This window comes from Rhamphochromis sp. 'chilingali', assembly GCF_963969265.1.
Source record: "Rhamphochromis sp. 'chilingali' genome assembly, chromosome: 1".
Lineage (NCBI taxonomy): Eukaryota > Metazoa > Chordata > Actinopteri > Cichliformes > Cichlidae > Rhamphochromis > Rhamphochromis sp. 'chilingali'.
Window position 1 is genome coordinate 45,118,427 of NC_137929.1, and position 19,017 is coordinate 45,137,443.

The following is a 19,017-nucleotide window of genomic DNA, read 5'->3' on the forward strand; positions in this document are numbered from 1 at the left end:
AAGAATGTTAAATGTAGCAATAATGTGGACATCTCAGGATACACCAGATCGTTGTGAGGCAGTTTGTACTGACTAATTTGACACAAAATCAAACCTCTTTTTACATTTAACTTTCTTATTTTTACAAGGACTGTATAGCTACAGTAAGTTCTCAATCAAAACCTCTTCACACTAAAAATCTTTACAATAAACAAATGCAGCAAAGTGCAGACAACAGAGAAAATATATAATTCATACACTAAGAGCAGTAGTGGTAGTTTAGCCAGGACTATCACAAACATATTTGACATTAATTTAGGTATTAGAATAAGGAAATGGGATGTGGTGTGTTGCAAAGTGGCTTGCAGAAGAAGCAGGCCGGGTAAAAGAGCTTAAAAATGTGCTGTAAACAAGATTGACCAATTTGATTAGATAAGTGATCATTTGTTGTAGCCTGGCAGTGACAGCAGGTGATGGTCCTGGATTTTGAGTTAATTTGGCCTGAATTTGTGGCCTGCCTAATCTAATGCTCAGTCTAAATATATTAATTTAAATTATATTTGTGTGTGTGTGTGTATGTCTGCACTGATCGATAGAATGGTCAAGATTTAAGAAAAAATTGCCAACCAAGTGATTTTTTATTCACTTTTTGTGTTCATACAGTGAGAAGACAAAAATCAGGCCTTGAGAAAGATAAGATGAGTTGTGTTCAACAGTCTAGCCAGCCCTCGGGATCATCACAAAGCACCCCAAACCCTGTTATCCCACCCCCAGCAAAGTCTCCCCACACCATCAGCCACCTGAAACCGGAGGCTTCAACCAACAGAAACCATCCAATCAGCTTAACACAGACCAGGTATTCCACACCTGCCGTTTCAGGACAAAATCCAACATCTGGCACGCAGATAAAAAGAAACAGCTGTGACACTTCTGCTTTTTCAGCAAAGAATCGTGCTGTGTCATTCAGAAGTCCTTCAGATTCAAAAGAAAGAAAACATCTTCCTGTTCAAAAAGCATGCGTGTGTCCTGGTCTGGTGCAGGTGGTGCACATGCGCCTCAGCGCAGCAACACCTTCGCTGACAGGTCTAAACTGCACTACAGTACCCTGATAGATTCATCTGATGTCCGGGGACATCAATAACAAATCAATATAATAGTATTAGATTTAGTAGCAGTAGTAGTTATAATAATGATAGTAATTGTAGTATCAAAAGTTAATAAAATTATTAATGCCACTACATAAAAATACTTCTGAGAAAAAATATAATCCCAAGATGTGAAATGATTCAGTGCAAGAAACAGGTCTGTGACATGCTTTATTTTCTTTATGGATTCATCTTATGATTTTTTTTGTTTGGTTTTTTTTTTGCTTGTCAAATTATTTCAAGAGTTTCCCAGTCATAACAAATCTCATGCAAAATGACAGATTACTAAAAAAAACTTGGGAAGAGCAGCTAAAGATGAAAATGCGCTTTTTCCCCACATGAAAAGGTTTCTTTTTTAATTTCATTCTCTTTTGGATACTACATCAGTCAGTTTCATGGGAAACCTTACACTTTTACAAATAATTTATCTTTCATTTGTATGTGTATAATGTGTAAAGTAACATACTTGAAGTTGTGTCTCAATATTTTTATTGCATTTGATTATTCTGATATTGGAATAATACAAAAATATGAAAGACAAAAACACCTTTCATTTTAAGCTTCTTTTAGTTGTATGCATATTGTATGTCCTATCCTTCAGACACTTTAAACTGAGTGTATGTTGACTTTTCCATTTGTATAAAAAAAATGAATCAACTTTTTTTTTCTTCCAAACTTAATTTAAAAATCCCATTACAGAGTCACAGCCCTTATCTACCCCAGAATTTTCCAGGGGTTGGCACAAATAAATGGAAAAGAGACAAAATGAAACCATTCCTTTCCTCCTTACAGGAGCCATGGTGGTTTGAAGGAAGCTTCAGTGCTAAATTGATTTCATTCATCTGTAACCCAGAGGTTTTGAAATGAAAGTTTTGTGGAAATATTTAAGCATCTGTCGATCTAAGCGTATGCAAATAAGAACACCGATCCATCACATTAACATCATGTGAAATAAAGAAAGCACATTATACTTCCACCTTTGCTGCTGCTGTGTTCTCCTATAGAGGTCAACTTTTCTATTAAGGCTTGTTTTTGGTCCATGTTTGTCTCTTATAATATCTCTGCTGCTGGACTTTCTGTCTATGTCTATAATTTCTTGGAGACTTAACTGGTCATGAAAAGACAAAGCTGTTTAATAAATGAATAAATCCTGTTGAAACTGTTTTTTTTCCAGCATATTTAAACGAGCAAACATTTTATCTTTGACTCATGTCCCAGTTTTTAATCCCTGTTCAGCGACGATGCCAGACTAGTGGTAACTGCTAGTTTAATGTCAATGGGCTCAACTTACAAGACTGTACATGTTTCATAGGACACAGAACCAACATAACAAGCTTGTTTCCACCACTGATCAAAAACAACAACAGCAAAAAAAGGAAATTTTGTTTCATAGATGACATTTCTTTATCACAAGCTTCCATAGGCATAGACAAAACATATAAGAGGGAGAAATTTCTTCTCTGCTCTGGACTCTATTCAAAAAGACGAGCCTTGTCTTTGAAAAATGGGGTCAGTGCCTGCCAATGCTTATAAAGATATAAATGTAGGCATACACTTCAGTCACTGACAAAGGAGAGGAACTGTAATGTTAGGTGACAGTAAGTTTTGCAGAGACTTATGTCAGCATTTGATTGCGTCAGACAGACGAGTAACTTCACAGACAGCAGATACTCGGAGTTCATGAACTGTAAAAAAACTGCATAAATATTTTCACATCCATTAGAAAAAAATTATTTTATTGTTATTGGGAGAGAGACAGAGTGAAGTAAAAACTCAGAAACCAGCGAACGACAAAGGTGGCACCGCTGATTAATAGGATTTTTAAACAGTTTCACATTTGCAATCAGAGGAAGAGGATTTAGGAGAAAATTATTATGGTTTCATGTTTAAATTTTTTATTTTGAAACGATATTAGGCTGTTTTAAACATACAACACTTATTACAGTAAAACTGATGTTTTACCTCATCCAGTGTCCCTCTGTTTTGTTCCAACCTATGAGTAACTTTTCATGCTGAAAATGATTCACTGTGTGCGATTAACAGGAAACAGCCATCGTATTTTCTCGAAACCATCGACAGCACCTTTGAATGACTGACAGAGGTTAACTCACTCATCACTGCATCTACAGCAGGTCTATGGCCTTTTGGTCAGTGAAGCTGCACAATGGTTTATGTTTGTTTAAGTTTTAATAAGCACTGTAGATGTGACTATAATTGAAATAATAAAAAAGTTAGCAATAATAACGCATTGCTGTTAAGATTTCAAGCTCCGTGAAATTAAAGCTTGGCTTATTTACTCAAAAACAGCGCAACCGTGTGGTAGGATATGATAACTGCATTTTATTATCGACCTCTTGATTTAATATTCAGCTTTTTAAAATTCGGCTTTATATCTAAATATCCTACATTTTTCAGCAGATCAAAAATTTATTCTGCTTGTTCTGGTAATTGTTTATTTTCTTCCTTTTTTCGGTTTTTTTCTTCCTCTTCAAAGGACTTCCATGATATACGCTCTATATAAGACCAGATCCCCAAAGTGAAACATTAGAAAACTACATGCAGTGCACGTGTGGCAGATGTGACCCTGAGTTGGATAATTAGAAAAGGATGGATGGATATACATGTATGTGTGTGTGATACAGGGCTTTAAGAACAGGTACATAACTCAATATGTTCAACACAGAAAGAAATTGGAAGGAACACCAAAGGGGCAAAACACCAGCTCTTGATACAGCTGTTGCTTGGAGTTGCAAGACCAGACTGGTCGTAAGACTGGCTACGGATACCGACTCCAGAATGGAGCAATCTCCACCCACCTCCTCTACATGGATGACAGGAAGCTGTATGCCAGGAGTGAAAGAGACACTGTCATTTGAACTTGAGAAGTGTAGTCAGATGGTAATGAAGACGGTAGTCAGAATTGGGGAGGACTGCACCACCATAAGGCAACATTGCAGACATCGAGGACAACTACAAGTACCTGAGAATCCTACAGGTAAACTGAAACCATGAATAGGCCTCTAGGAAAGCTGCAACCACCAAGTATGTTCAGAGAGTAAAGCAAGTCCTGAGGAGTAAGCTAAACGGGAAGAACAAAATCTGGGCAATCAACACCTACGCCATGACGGTGATCAGATACCTCACCGGGATAATAAGTTGGCCAAATGAGGAGATAAATGCCAGAAACATCAAGACAAGAAAACTCCTGACCGTGCATGGAGGGTTTCACCCAAATTCCAGCGCCCTGAGGGTGTACGCTAAGCAGAAGGAAGGAGGCCAAGGGCTGGTGAGTGTCAGCACCACAGTCCAGAATGAAACAACAAAAAGCAAAGGTCTGTTGTTGTTGCTTTGACATTTTTTATCTGACTGTGTTAATGCTGTCTACATCATCTGTTGGGTGGACCTTTTGTGACCTTTTGTATAGTTGAGAAGACACAGGAGTCTCTTCTTATAATGTGCTCTAAAAAACAAAACAAAACACAGTCTCTGTTAACACATAAAGTTGCCACTTTTACCATATTCAGCATTGCAAAGGAAAATAATGAAAAATGAAAATGCACAGCAAAGGTATAACAGGCTAGAGACTAGGGATGGGTATCGAAACCCGGTTCTTGTTGAGAACCGGTTCCCACTGTTTCAGTTCCTTGGAATTGTTTGCCATTTTTGCAAACATTCCCTTATCGATTCCAGTCGCCCCGAATGACGTCACCACATTGCGGAGCGTCATTTACCCGGCAGGAAACATGGTACCTAAGTGGCTCAAACACTCAAAAGTTTGGTTTTACTTTACGAGAACGGATGACAACAGGACAACTTGCAATACTTGCAAAGTAGATATTTCATTTAAGGGAGGAAACACTACGAATATGCAAAAAACACGTGATGACCTTAAATGAATGTCGTGTTTTTAATTCAAATTCAAATCAAATTCAAATTTATTTGTCACGTACACAGTCATACACAGTACGATATGTAGTGAAATGCTTGGACAACTGCTCGTGACCTAAAGAGAACAAAAAAGGAAAAGGCTATGAATAAGATAGGAAATAAATATGAAAAATTAAAAAGGGTAAATTTAACTAGGAAGGAATAAAATATAAATTAAGGTTAAAAATGAAATAACTGTACAACACAAATTAGAATGAAGGGTAAATTTAACTGGGAAGAATAAGATAAAGATAAATATATAAATTAAAGTTGAAAATAAAATAACTGTACAACAAAATACACAATACACAATATAGAACTATATAAGAATGTATGAAGGAATCTAAATATAAATAAATATATACACAATAACAGCAGCTGTACAAGTATTAACCGGAAATGAAGAATATAATTCCGCTCCAGACTCGTGAATCTCAACCCAGCAGCGGTAAAGTTTGCACGTCCTCTCCCGTTAATGCGGCAGGTAAATAATCAACTAACAGTGCATATTATGTTAGCGCGATCTGCCTTATTACAAAACCTGCCATTACTGTGCATTTAGGTGACCGTGATGAGAGAGACAGACAGAGTCTGGCTCAGATGCTGGCAGTTCTCGCTGCAGTCTACCGGTAGCGTCTCCTTTCAGGCCAGGATAGACGAATGTCACCGAGCAGTGACTAAGTTTGTGGTCAAAGGCTTGCACCCATTTGCCACAGCAGATGCCCCGATTTAAAGTGAACGTGTTTAATTGTAGGCAGGACATTACTGGATATTCTTGTGTAATTGCTACAGAATAATTTATGTTATACTTTGTTATTGCTACAGAAGAATATTTATTTTATTATTTTACATTTACAATGTTTTTTCCTGGGGACCCTGTGACACCCCATTGAAGAGCCGTAGGCTGGATCTCTTAAGATCTCACTGTTGGGTTTGTAAGGCCATGTTACTCCTAAATTTCTATCTTGTTCAAAGAGAAGATATAAAACAAAGTTCTAAGCTAATCGACCTTAGTGTTCTCCTTTTTTAAAAAGAATCGATAAAGAATCGAATCATTAAACAGAATCAAAAATGGCATCGGAATCGTGAAAATCTTATCAATACCCATCCCTAGAGACGTAAAGAAGTGTGTCCGTGTAATGAGCACTTTCACTTTAATAGAATCAGTAGCCACATTTTATTGAGATCACTGGTATCTTATCTGGATGAATCATTTGGTTTGTATCGATAGCATAAAATACAACAATATGAATGTTAAAGTTGTTGTATTCAGTCATATTTCTTTTATTAACAGATTCAGATGTGAACATAATCACACGGGCTATATTGTCAGCAAATAACATAAAGTGCTACTACATGAGTTACTTCTCACACACAAATTTTCTGTAGACTTCATCTTGAAATGCACTGACTGATATGAGCTGTCAAATGACTGTACTGCTGTTGTTTGAGTGTAAACAGGAAATGACCAGAGCTTCAAAATTACAGTAACTTAGCATGACTTCATGCAATGCACAGTAACAAAGCATGTTTCTTGGCTTTTGTTTTTTTGTAGGTTTACCAAAAGTTTCATGGCATTTACTGTAAAAATTGTGGTAAAGATTAACAGTAAGGTTATTTTAAAAGCACAAGCTATCAGGTGATGATTCCTTTGTATCCCTTTTTTGTACTAAAAATAAATTGTGGTTGTGTTTCTTCTTCTCCTTTTTTTAACTGATGTTCCCATAACTGTCACTCAGTCCTCTTGAAAAACTTAAAAAGGTTTGCAAGATGTGTTTGTGTTCTGCATGCATGTGACTCATGCTGTGTGACAAGTTTGAGAAATCTGCCTCACATGACCACACAGGATTTCCTTAAGTGCTGTTAATGTTGTGATAAATAATATGATAGCGTTATGTTCTCATCGGCCTCCTGATTTAATCTTGAGATTTTTTAAGGTTTTCTGGTTACATCTACAAATATTATACTTTTTAATCAGCAGCTCAATAATTGGTTCTAGTTGTTCTGGTTAATAGTTTCTTTGAGGGACATGTGCCCTGTTAATTTTATATAAGAGACCAGACCTCAAAGTCATCTAATGTCTTTGTCTAATATCAAAGACATTAGATGACTACTTACAATGTGGATGTGGTTTGTGGCTGTGCTGTACATCCTTTTGTTGTTGCTTTGAGTTATATTTGTTTGCAGACTTTATGCTAAGGGGAAGGAAGGAAGCCGAGGACTAGTACGTGTCAGTACCACTATTCAGCATGACAAAGAGCAACAAAGAGCAAAGATTTGTGTGAATGTGTTAATCCTGTCTACATCATCTGCTGGGCGACCTTTTTGTGTCTTAAATTTGGGGGTTTGTGTCTTTAAGATATTCCTTTTAGCTTTTTTTTTTTTTTTTTTTTTTTTTGAGACACTGGACGATTTCCCAAAGGGTTTCATATGAAATGTGATGTGAATTAGAAAATTACAATCTATGATAACAAGTTGTCAGTTTCAGCACATTCAGCATTACAAAACTACTTTTGTAGCTGTTTGTATTGTTTGGCATGATGAAAGGAAGCACTTTCAGTTCACTCACTCACTGTTTGACTTGAAGCAGCAGACCTTATTGTCTTTTTTGAGTTTGTTTTCATTTAGCCAGATTTATCTTGTACTGCATTTGAATCTTATCTGGGTGTAGTTTAAGAGAGCACAATGACTATGATCTCCTAAACTACAAATACATTAAAAAACCAAACAAGAGTGCATGATGACATTCACACCGTCATGAACCCACCCACTTCCCGTTTTGTGAATGAAATACAGTTGGAACTGTTGCACATCATTATGCCTCAGGCTGCCCTCTAGAGAGGAAGCATGGAGCAGGTTAACAGAGTTTGGGTCCTTTTTCAGTCCTTATTTCACACCCGTGGATCCGGCAGGTCGTTTTTCTGTGCTTCGGCCACGCACGTCCTTGCGTTCCTTCTCGCCGTGGTCCTATCTTCTTGTAGAGGTAGGATTTCTACAGTCCCGTGGGAGTGTTTTGTGTCGCGTGACTTTCCCACGAATTACTGTGCAGATCACACGAGAATATATTTGTTATAAAATCAGCTGAAATGGAGAGAATATCAGTGTAGTAGCTGCCTCTGCCCGTTGTCCATTTATATGCCCATATACAGTGGACTACACGGTTAATGGTTAATTCTTTGTATCTTGTTTTATTTAATCTGAAAAAGTCAGTGATCACTGTCACCCTATGTTTTTATTACCACTGTTCATTTTAAAGCTCAGTTTTTACATCCTTACGATGTGACTACAGCCCAGCTCATGCAGCAGTATATCAATGACTAAACTTATATTGTGGATGGATTATCTCAGCTGTTCTGCTGCTGCACCTCTTAGATATGACTGTAGTCATTACTGCTCTCACTACTTGTTTCAACTTCTATTGACTGTGTGTTTGAGGTGGTTTCAATCAGGCAGAACTGAAAACACATCCACACTGTTTCATGGTTTCTGGTAATATTTGTGTAAAAAGTGATATGCCTAGCAGGTTTTTACAGTTAATGGCTTGACTTTCATTTTTAAGAAACAAAAAAGGTTGTAAATCTGAGGACATGGGGCACCATGCATTGTTTTCCCACACACCTATGCAACCGAACTTCTTTTTGCCCTCCATAAGAAGAATGGCAGTCCCATAACACCGTCACTTTTCAGGCCAGGAAGGCCATATTATCTTTAATATGCTGTCTGTGGTTGATTCACATATTGTACGTCCATGTGACTGAACCATGTGATGCACTGTGCTGGCTGTTTATTTATTACATTTGTCTTGCACGGAGCCATAAAAACTGAAAGGAAGTCCTTCTACATTAGTTCATTTATTATAAGAACACAAACCAACAATCAAATTATCTTATAAAGGTACCAAAAATATGTTGCTTTACTTTTTTGTGCAACATTTCTTTAGACATTATCTTGTAAGACAGTGATTGATATCAGCTGTCAAATTTAGGTGTTACAGGAAACAACTACGGCTTCAGAAATAACTTACTGTGACTTCATGCAATGCACAGTAACTAAGCACATGTTTCATGCTTCTTTTTGTATGTTTACTAAGAGTTTTGGTATATTTACTGTACAAATTGCACTAAAGATTTACAGGAAGGTGGTTTTAAAAGCACAAGCTGTGAGGTAATCATTCTTTTGTATCCCTTTTTGTGAGCATTAAAAATAGATTGTGGCTGTGGTTGTTTTTTTGTATAGATGTGTTAACTGTCATTGGGTTCTGTTGAACAAGCGTTTGTGTTTGCATGCATTAGAGTCATGCTCTGCACCAAGTTTAAGATCTCAGTCTCACATGACTACACAGGATTTCCTTTATTGCATAAGCTATGACAAAAAAAGTGGAAGTAGATGACATTTTAACTTTACAAGCATGACTTTTAAATCTGTCTGTACTGAACACATGCCAAGACTTTTTTCTGACTTTCTTCAACACCTTTAACCTCTGCAGGTCAAAATAACACAAAAACAGCAACTGATGCATTTTACAACACGGTGCATCTCTTCTGCCCACTTAAAGATGCCACACATTACTTTCTAACAAGTGTGAGTGCACAGGAAAATGGTGTGCACACACACATTTCGTCCTATCTATATAGGCCTATTATGTTTTCACTGTAAGAGTCCAACATTTTAGTTAAAAGAAGAGGGGGGGGGGGGGGGAATATGAAGAATGAAAGGTGGTTATTCGAGCTGATATACCTGTGCAGGTACAGAAGACCAGATTATTTTAGACAGTTTGACTGAGGAATGGAGGAGAAGTGTACAGGTACCAAGCAGTTTCATGTTTTGATATAATAATGGCATCCATTATTCTGGGAGAAAAATCATCCCACTGTTTGCTTTTGGGCTTTCAAAGCTTTAATGTTTACGCCTGTAAACAATGTTGTATTTTTGGAGCCAGATTTGACCAAATTTGATTGCTAAATAAATGCTAAATGCTAGCATTCTGTTTAGCAAACTGCATCAATAAACTGTATTACACAATAGGTATTTGAGGGATAAATGCCCTAAAAGAAGCCAAGAGGTCTTCTTTATACAATTACTTCAACTGAGTCCTAGCCTATTGGAAATAGCTGCCAGTGTTGGCACACCCATCAAAGTAGGCTCAACTGCAAAAGTTAAACCTCAACAAAATTTCAATGAGTGATAATAATAAATACATAAAAAAAAATCACTCCCGCTGTTGTCATGTAGAGATGTACTATCTACAGAGGCTAAAGCTGGTTTGTCTACCAAGCTGTACACAAATGTTTTAACTTGTTTTAATGTTGTTAACTTGGGTGTTTTGAGTTCTATAGCATTGAGAAATACTGTTGCTGCACATGCAAACTATATTAGTAGATCCAGTTCTTTGACTGTAGGAAAAACACAGCAATTAGTTGCCACACATATTCTGTTTTTTTTTCTTATTCACAGGAATAATGTTAGTGGATACTGGACCAAAGATCGTTGCCTTTGTCGGTGAAACTATCCTCCTGCCCTGCATCACCACCATCAACAGTGAGGTGCCAACAGTGGAGTGGACTAAAGAGGGTCTGTTTCCAAACACTGCCTTCCTGTACCGGGATGGATTTGAGACCTTTGAGATGAAGAATCCAGTCTTTCAGTACCGAACAAACCTCATCATGCACAAACTTCACGATGGAAACCTGTCAATGGTGATATCCAATGTGCAGCTAAATGACAGTGGAAACTACCAGTGTGCAATTCGAGAAACAGGAAAAAAGAAAGTCATCACAAGGCTGGAGCTGTTTGTAGGTACGTTAACTCAAAGTGCAGTGCTGTATTTATCCTTTCCTCCACTTTGGAGGTCAGCACAAGCCTCACATTTTGGTTTAGGTTTCCCTAAAGACTCCAAGGAGGGCGTGAGGGGTGCACAGATTTTACTGTGAATGTCAGATTAAATGATTTATTATTTAATGAAATAGTCTGAGGTTTTCTCCTTTCTATTCTTTATTCTAAGCAAAGGTAACCAATTATCTGCAGATTTTTCCCAATCGTCTTTGCCAAATGTTCTTAGGAGAACATGCAGATTCTTTAATGATTTCTATGATCCACAAACCTCAGATAATATTTGACATTAAAGTATTTTCCACAGTGAAAATTTTTGTAATAATGTTTGCTTGAAGGTTCAAAGGCCACACCCTGAATAATTCTTGTTTTTACAGGTGCCGTTTCTGAGCCGAAACTCTCAGTTGTTCCTGGTGTTGGAGGAGGACTGACTCTGCAGTGTGAGGCTAAGTGCTGGTTCCCTGAGCCTAAGATTACATTTCTTGACAATCAGGGAAATGAGATCAGTGCTGAAGACCCAAAGAGAGATGGAAACTCCCCAGGGTGTCTGACAGTTACAAGAAGAGTGACTTTGCATACTGCTACCAACAGGTTTAATATCATTTTAATGCCTAAAGTTCAAGACCTCAGATCTCATTTTATCTGTGTCATTTACTTCATCCAAATGGGAATGTGATATCAAGTCACTGCATTAGTGCAGTCATGCATAAGCTATGACAAAAAGTGCACATCAGTTTTCTTTTTCCAGGACAAAACTGTGAATGAAACCTAAAGGTGTGTCTTTTTAATCACAGGGTCATCTGCAGAGTCCAGCAGCCTGAGATAAACCAGATTAGGGACTCAGAGTTTTACATACCGGGTAAGCTTAACACCTGAATCAGCTGGACTGCATAAAACATATATTTCATTATTCTTTTGTAATGATTCTAAATGTTACATTTTGCAGAATAAAAGTGCATCAAAAAGCACCTTCAAAAAATAAATTATGCCAGTGTCTCTTTGTGTAAAATGATCTTGATTTTCTCATTGAATCTCTTTTTTTAATCATTTCAGATGAATACCTGAGATCCTGCACTCTAAACATCGTAATCAGCGTTGCAGTGACGATCCTTTTAGTCACAATCACCTGTGCACTCGTATACTTTATTGTCAAGTGCTGTTGCTCCTCTGGTAAGTCATTTTGTGCCTTTGTTTTTAACTACTTCTAATTATTTGCTAATTAATTAGACAATTTATAAAATGGACAGAATGTTGTCTCCAGAAGTTTAGCTGCTTTAGCGTGGCAAGGTATGGTGGGAGAACACGGAGCTTCCAAGTTTAGCAGATATATTCAGCTGTGGTCTGTAGTAATGGCACATGAAGCAACTATCAGTACTGTGTGCGTCAAACATTCAACACGTCCAAACATAATTCTAGCACAGAGATTCCAGATGGAAACTGTATTCAACACTCACATGTATAACAACTTTAACAATTACACGAGGTTTATAATTAGCATTAACTAGCTTAGTAGCTTACATAGCGTATTAGCGTAAGATAGCATTAGCATAGTCACGAGGGAACAAATACACACAAAAGCATTGACTTACACAAAATCATGTAAACAGGACCCACCTTCTGGCATTCAGACACAGCAATAAAACAAGAACCCACAAGTTGCTGGTGAGAGGACACAAGGAAAAAATGCTGGCTATCAGCAGCTTCGAAAAGCAGTTTTCAAAGCCCACTGTGAGCATCAGAGCTTTTGTTTTGCTTGAAGAGTCCAGAAATGTATAAGTTAAACATCAAATGAGTCAAGGAGAAACAGCATTTTCGTACCGTTATAAATAAGAACCTTGATACTGTCTAAAATATTTAAATAGTTATTTGTAAGTAAGTAATTTTAATGTCAAATTGCTGACACAATAGCAAATTGTCTCATAATTGCCCCCAAAACATTTTTGTTGGGTTCAAATAAAGATGAATGCTATTGTAACTAAAATGCTTATATCTTACAGTTGGAGTTTTCCAAATTTTACACACACAAAAGAAAATGGAACTGTGCCCTTACCATTGTTATAGTTACTAGTTACTTCTTCAAAAAGGTAATTGAGTTAACTGAGTTACAATATTCTAAAAGTAATTAATTACTTGAAAAGTAACTATTGCATTACTACTAAAAAACGTTTAACCCTCTGGGGTCCAGGGTATAATTGGCCATTTTTAACTGCTTTTGATTTTCCCCACATTTCACCTTTAAAAACTATTTACTTTGCCTTGTTTGGCCTATCAACACAATTTAAAAACTGGTATCTATCACCTTGTTGCTTTGTCTTTAAGTGGTCATGTGATTGGCTAACCACGACTACTTTATTCTTCCTCAGTCAAACAGCAGCACTCATGCGATTGTTTTGCCCCGAGCTCCAGGTGTTGTGCTAGACAGTGATCGTGATTACCGTCCGCGGGAGCGTGCAGCTGCTTAAAGCTGTACCGCCCAGATTACTTACGTAGTCTGTTACTTCCGTGCAACTGATATAAGATGCGGTAAGCTGAACACAGCTTCAACCGTCTGTTTGTTGAAAAATAGTAACGGACTGCATTTTCTTGTTAGTAACGGTAACGGCGTTGTAACGATAGGAATAGTAATTAGTTAGATTACTCGTTACTGAAAAAAGTAACGCCATTAGTAACGCCGTTATTTCCCATCACTGGCCCTCACTACTAAAGAAACAGCTAAAAGCAGCTTTCGTTCATTAAAATAACCTTGTTAATCAGAGCAAATCCCAAAATATGGGGTCACTCAAGTGAAGTAGAACCTGGATTTGCTATGAAATTCAGAGAATTAACACTGAAATTATTAGAGATGGACCGATCCGATATTACATATCGGTATCGGTCCGATACTGACCTAAATTACTGGATCGGATATCGGAGAAAAATAAAAAAAATGTAATCCGATCCATTAAATATCACGAAAGCACCTCACAAAACTTGCAACACGCTGTAACTCACAGAATGTTAGCACGTCGGAGCAGTATGCATCACGTGATAGAGCGGCTGTGGCATGCGGGACCTGTCGGTGGTCTGGATAGCATGTGGAGCTTCGCTAGCAACCCGGCATTTCATCTCCGACAAAGTTATCCCCGAGAGAAGTAAAGCAAGTGTGTAAGTCCATCTCTGAATGTTTGTAAAGCATTCCCACGTTAAGCTTAACGAGCGACTGCCTCTCGCTCTCCGGCTGCTGCTTCAATCGTGAAACTGCTTAAATGATCAGCTGATCGGCTTTTCTGTCGCGAGTCCGTCTCTCTTGCTTGTTTTTGGCCCACTTTGCACCAGAAAGAGGAAACCAGCGGCTGAACAACAGCAGCACGTTTAAGCTTGATAAGCTGTTGTTAGAATTTATTTAATATTACTTTCTACATCAGGATCTTTTTCTACGTAGCTGACGGCTGTAACTGTGCAGGGGTGGATCTAGCAAAGTTTAGCCAGGGGGGCCGATAGGGCATTAACTGGAAAAGGGGGCACAAAGACATACTTTTCTTTCTTATTCTCATTTAAAATGTCTGGCTGTTATTAAATAATTATCTGACACCCAAAGTTTTAATTTGATGTAAAATGAATAGAAGTCAATTACTGTATATAGTGACTATTAAGTCTAATATATATACCCTAGTAAGCTATAGTACTTTTTACTTTGGGAAGGTACCATCTGTGCAGTCTGCAATTTTGTTGAAGAAAGATGTTGAATCTATTTAATATTTCTTGAAAAATAATTGATTTCTGTGCATTTTTTTTCACACTGCATCAAATTAAGGTTGATTACGTCGATTAAGCATCATGAGGTGGAGCGTGAGGGGTGGTTCCCTATTTTTTATTTATTTATTTTTGTTGTTGCTGGGAGTTGGAACCCTATTAGTTAGGTTGCTTAATATTTACGCTAAGTACTCTTTAAAATACCAGAATAGGGAGGATGGTGCAGGTCTAAGTTTATTAGATTGATCAGTATTGCTGAACTATGAAATATTTTTTTTGTATACAGGTATAACAGAATAGCTTTAGTGTAGTTGTTGTTTTAAACTTGAGTATGAACTTGCAGACTTGCAAAATGCAGCAAGATATTTTAAAAAACAGTTTTGTTGATTAAAAAACACTATATCGGATTCATATCGGTATCGGCAGATATCCAAATTTATGATATCGGTATCGGTATCGGACATAAAAAAGTGGTATCGTGCCATCTCTAGAAATTATGGTAAAAAGATGCAGTAATGTGCAGGTTTTAATGTGGACAACAGAGGAATACAGCAGTGGTAGTTCAACTGCAACTGCTTTAATTAAAGGAAAGTTATTTTCATTTGGGGGCATTTATTTATTTGTTTGCATGGCTACTCTGATGTCCTCATCCTTTTATGCATTTATGTGAACAGGCGGGGAAAGACAGAGCAGAGACATAACACAAAATGCAGGAACTCACATGTAGGTGGTCTGCAAGCTGCAAGATAGCTTGCAGAAGAAGCAGCAACTGCAGATAGAGTAAATAAGCTTAAATAACATGCTATAAATGAGATTAGCCACTGAAGGATATTAGCAACTGCCTTACCTAATGCTTAAGGTTAGTGCATTCATGTATATCAGGTATACTATGTTTTCTTTTGTGTGGGGTGGCTGTAGCTCAGGTGGCAGAGCAGGTCAGCCACTAATCAGAAGGTCAGTGGTTTGATCCCAGGCTGCCTCCTGGCTGCATCCCAGATATCCTTGGGCAAGATACTAACCCCGTGTTTGCCTACTGGTGGTGGTCAGAGGGCCCGGTGGTGCCAGTGTCCGGCAGCCTCGCCTCTGTCAGTGCGCCCCAGGGCAGCTGTGGCTACAATGTAGCTTGCCATCACCAGTGTGTGAATGTGTGTGTGAATGGGTGAATGACTGAATGTAGTGTAAAGCGCTTTGGGGTCCTTAAGGATTAGAAAAGCGCTATACAAATGCAGGCCTTTTTTTTTCCCGCTTTGTAATAGAAACAGGGAAATGTCAGGAAAACAAAATGCTAACTGTGTGTTTTTTTTTTTTTCTTTTGTGTGTGTATTTCTACAGTTGGAGGACAGAAACCGAGTGTTAATGGAGAGAGCATCCACCAGCTACCGAATGAGATGAATGAAAGCACACCCAGTCCGGACACACCCCCCAGCGAGTCATCAAATGACTCCACATCCTCACCAGGTATCTTAAATCCCAGTAATCCATCAAGACAAAAGTCTCCTCAAAGCAACAACAACCTCAAACCAGAGACTTCAAGCAGCAGCAGCCGTCCAAACTCTGACAGATTATCAAAGACCACAGGAGGAGATTCAGAACCTGCCGGTTCAACACAATATGCAGCAGCCAGCTCCCAGACGCAGAGAAGCAGTCAAGACAGCAATTCTGCTCTTTCAACAAACAGCGACGATGTGTTTTCCACTTCTCCTTCACACTCAAAAGAGCTTCCTTTTGTCTCAAATGCTCGTCGTGGAAGCACTGCACGGCCTCAGCGCAGACATACGCACTCTCCAGAAGCAGAGCCGCTCATCTCGATCTAGACTGGAACTGAAATACGAGGATGTGGCAACTTTTACAATTGGACAAAAAGAAAGTAAAATGCTGATGTCAGCTGACAGTCAAAGGAGAGTCGGTCATGCAGTTCGAGTTTTACTTTCTGTCGACTGATTTTTCAGTCATGTTTAATCATTCAGCAGAGACGGCTGGATACAGTCCATTTTTAATATATTCCATAACACATAGTCTAAAAAGTACTAGTAAGTAAGTAAATGCTTTCATGTTAATATATGGTATCATTTTCTGACTCACTAGTAGCACTGAATAACTATTATCTTCACATGGTTATCTTGGTGTGTCAGTATGACGCTGCCTGAGTGCTCGTCAAGATAAACCTCCAACACAGATGGTAGGTTAGAGGTAGATGTATTATTTTATGATTCTTTAATAATCAAGCTAACGGGACTTTTGAAATAAGCTTTTTCCTTATTTCTTGTTTGTTTAACTCCCTAAAAACAACAAGAACTTTCTTGTTTTGTTATGTTGCACTTTTCTCATGTTGTTCTTTTTTGCACAGTTGTTTCTGTGATTTTACAGGGAGGGCTGTGTAAGGTTTTCTTACTGCTAATCCTACATATCAACATCAGCTTTACCATTTATCAGACCCTTGAAACTTGGAAGCTTTAAAGCTAACTTTATTTCATTTTGAACTACCTTAAGATTGTGATTTTGTGATTTTCAATAATATTTGTTATGGAGTTTTTACAGGTTTATTATATAGTTCTTTTTATTTTCTGGTTGTGTAAAATGAGCCTTAAGAATAAACTATTTTGGCTTTTTAAAACTGTTTTTGTCCACATTTAATAAAACAGACCTTGTTTCTGACCCATATTTTCACAGCTGGAGGAAGAAAACAAAACAGTTAAAGTATTTAAAACAAGTCCAGTTTTTTGTATTTTTTTCTTCCTTCTCCTTTTCTTCACAGCATTGTCATGTTACAATATTTATAGATGTCTAACCCTCTCAAACTGCAAAAAAAGAAATGAACTACAGAACAAAATGAAAATATCTGGAAATCTGCAGCTTAAGGATTAGGATGAGGATCCAAAACTACACACTGTAGCTTGTCTGCCTGCCACTGTTTATTGCACTTCTTAATAATGACAGATATCAATACACTGTCAGGAAGTACATGAATAATCTTAGTGAGTATAGACAGTGACCATCATAACAATATCTGAACATTGGGCCACATTGGCCATATCACCTCCGCCTTTGTTCAGGTTACACACACACATATCACTTGCATCACTAAATACAATATACTATAACTCACAGCAAGCGACTAACAAATAACCATTCATTATTGGTTACAGCATTTGCATCTCCTCTTACCTCAACAAAACATAGAAAACACAACTGAAAACATTCATGAGCCTGTTTAACTTTAATGTCACGAATACTTTTTGTACTTCATTAGCATCACTACTGCACTTGAAGCTTTACCTGCTAGCATCAAGTCCATTAGCCTAGCATGACCACGTTGACGTTATTGTTTCATTCTACTCACAATACTTCGATATTACTGAGATTATAAGTTATACTTTCCTTTGACATGTTCACAACAGGCTTATTGTTTCTACTGTGTTACCTATAAGTAATTTAAGGACTAATAACCCACCTGTGTATTAAAATAAAGAGGCACAGATCATCAGCTTGTTTACAGTTTGCCTCAAAGAGAGTTTCTCCTGTGCACTTTGCACCACCTAGTTGTATCATAAAGTAATGCCGCAAAGTGTAGTGAGAAAACCACTGAACCAGTAATTAAAGACATATTAAACACGCAAGGATAGCATGGTGGCATGGTGGTTAGCACTGTTGCCACACAGCAAGGAGGTTCTGAGTTCAATTCTGACCCTGAGGAGGATAAGTGAATGGATGGATGGATAAACACACACAGAAATTACTTGGGTGGCCATTTTTTTTTTTTACCTTGTTTAAAAACATGAACTGAACTGTGATTCCATAACTTATGAATTGTCTTTTTTTTTTGTCTCTTAACCTTTTAACTATTAGTTTAATCCCTATTTATGTCTTCAACAACATTAAGCACTGTTTACTGTGTTTAGTGGTCTTCTCTGGATTCCCTTCTAAACCATTTTCCTCTGAGTCCTTGTAAACCGACCTTGAGGAAACACCAGAAACAGAATAAAAGAAATCCTATTGTTTGTTGTGAAATCTGTTTATGTTGTCCTAGTAAGGCTACCATGGGGCGACCACTAGAGGTCGCTAGAATACTGTATGTGTATATGTTTTGAGAAAATTGATGATAGCCACGTACACTGCTGCTCTAGTTCAACAAAAGCTGTTCGTGCAGGAGAACCATGCGTCTTATTGCCTCCAATCACGACATTGTTAATTCCTTTGATCTGAGAGGGAACCAGACTTCTTCACATGTATTCTGTTTTCAGACCACAGAGGCCACAGGGTTAGGAGGACGGACAAATAACCAAAATATTTTCTCCATCAACCAATGCTTGCCATGGGGTCTCCAGACCTGTGTGTCTGGGGCTTACCACAAGTCTGCAGACTTGCATGTTTTAAAAGGACCAAATCTCAGCCTGATGCTTTTTTC

General features: G+C 37.8%; 1 protein-coding gene across 2 annotated transcripts; it reads left to right on the top strand.

The window, feature by feature from the left end:
• Window positions 1–7,499: 7,499 nt before the first annotated feature.
• Window positions 7,500–17,242, top strand: LOC308409316 (butyrophilin subfamily 2 member A1-like). 2 transcript variants are annotated; one of them, XM_080901951.1, is made up of 6 exons: window positions 7,500–8,034; window positions 10,506–10,847; window positions 11,258–11,471; window positions 11,675–11,739; window positions 11,934–12,050; window positions 15,945–17,242. In XM_080901951.1, exons 1-6 carry the CDS (start codon window positions 7,899–7,901, stop codon window positions 16,424–16,426), a joined length of 1,356 nt encoding a protein of 451 aa, XP_080758077.1. In that variant the 5' UTR covers window positions 7,500–7,898; the 3' UTR covers window positions 16,427–17,242. The 2 variants fall into 2 exon arrangements, 1 of the variants encoding a protein (XP_080758077.1); XR_013974004.1 differs by lacking the exons at window positions 7,500–8,034; window positions 10,506–10,847; window positions 11,258–11,471; window positions 11,675–11,739; window positions 11,934–12,050 and adding an exon at window positions 13,913–14,024 and having other exon boundaries at window positions 15,945–16,083.
• Window positions 17,243–19,017: the final 1,775 nt, after the last annotated feature.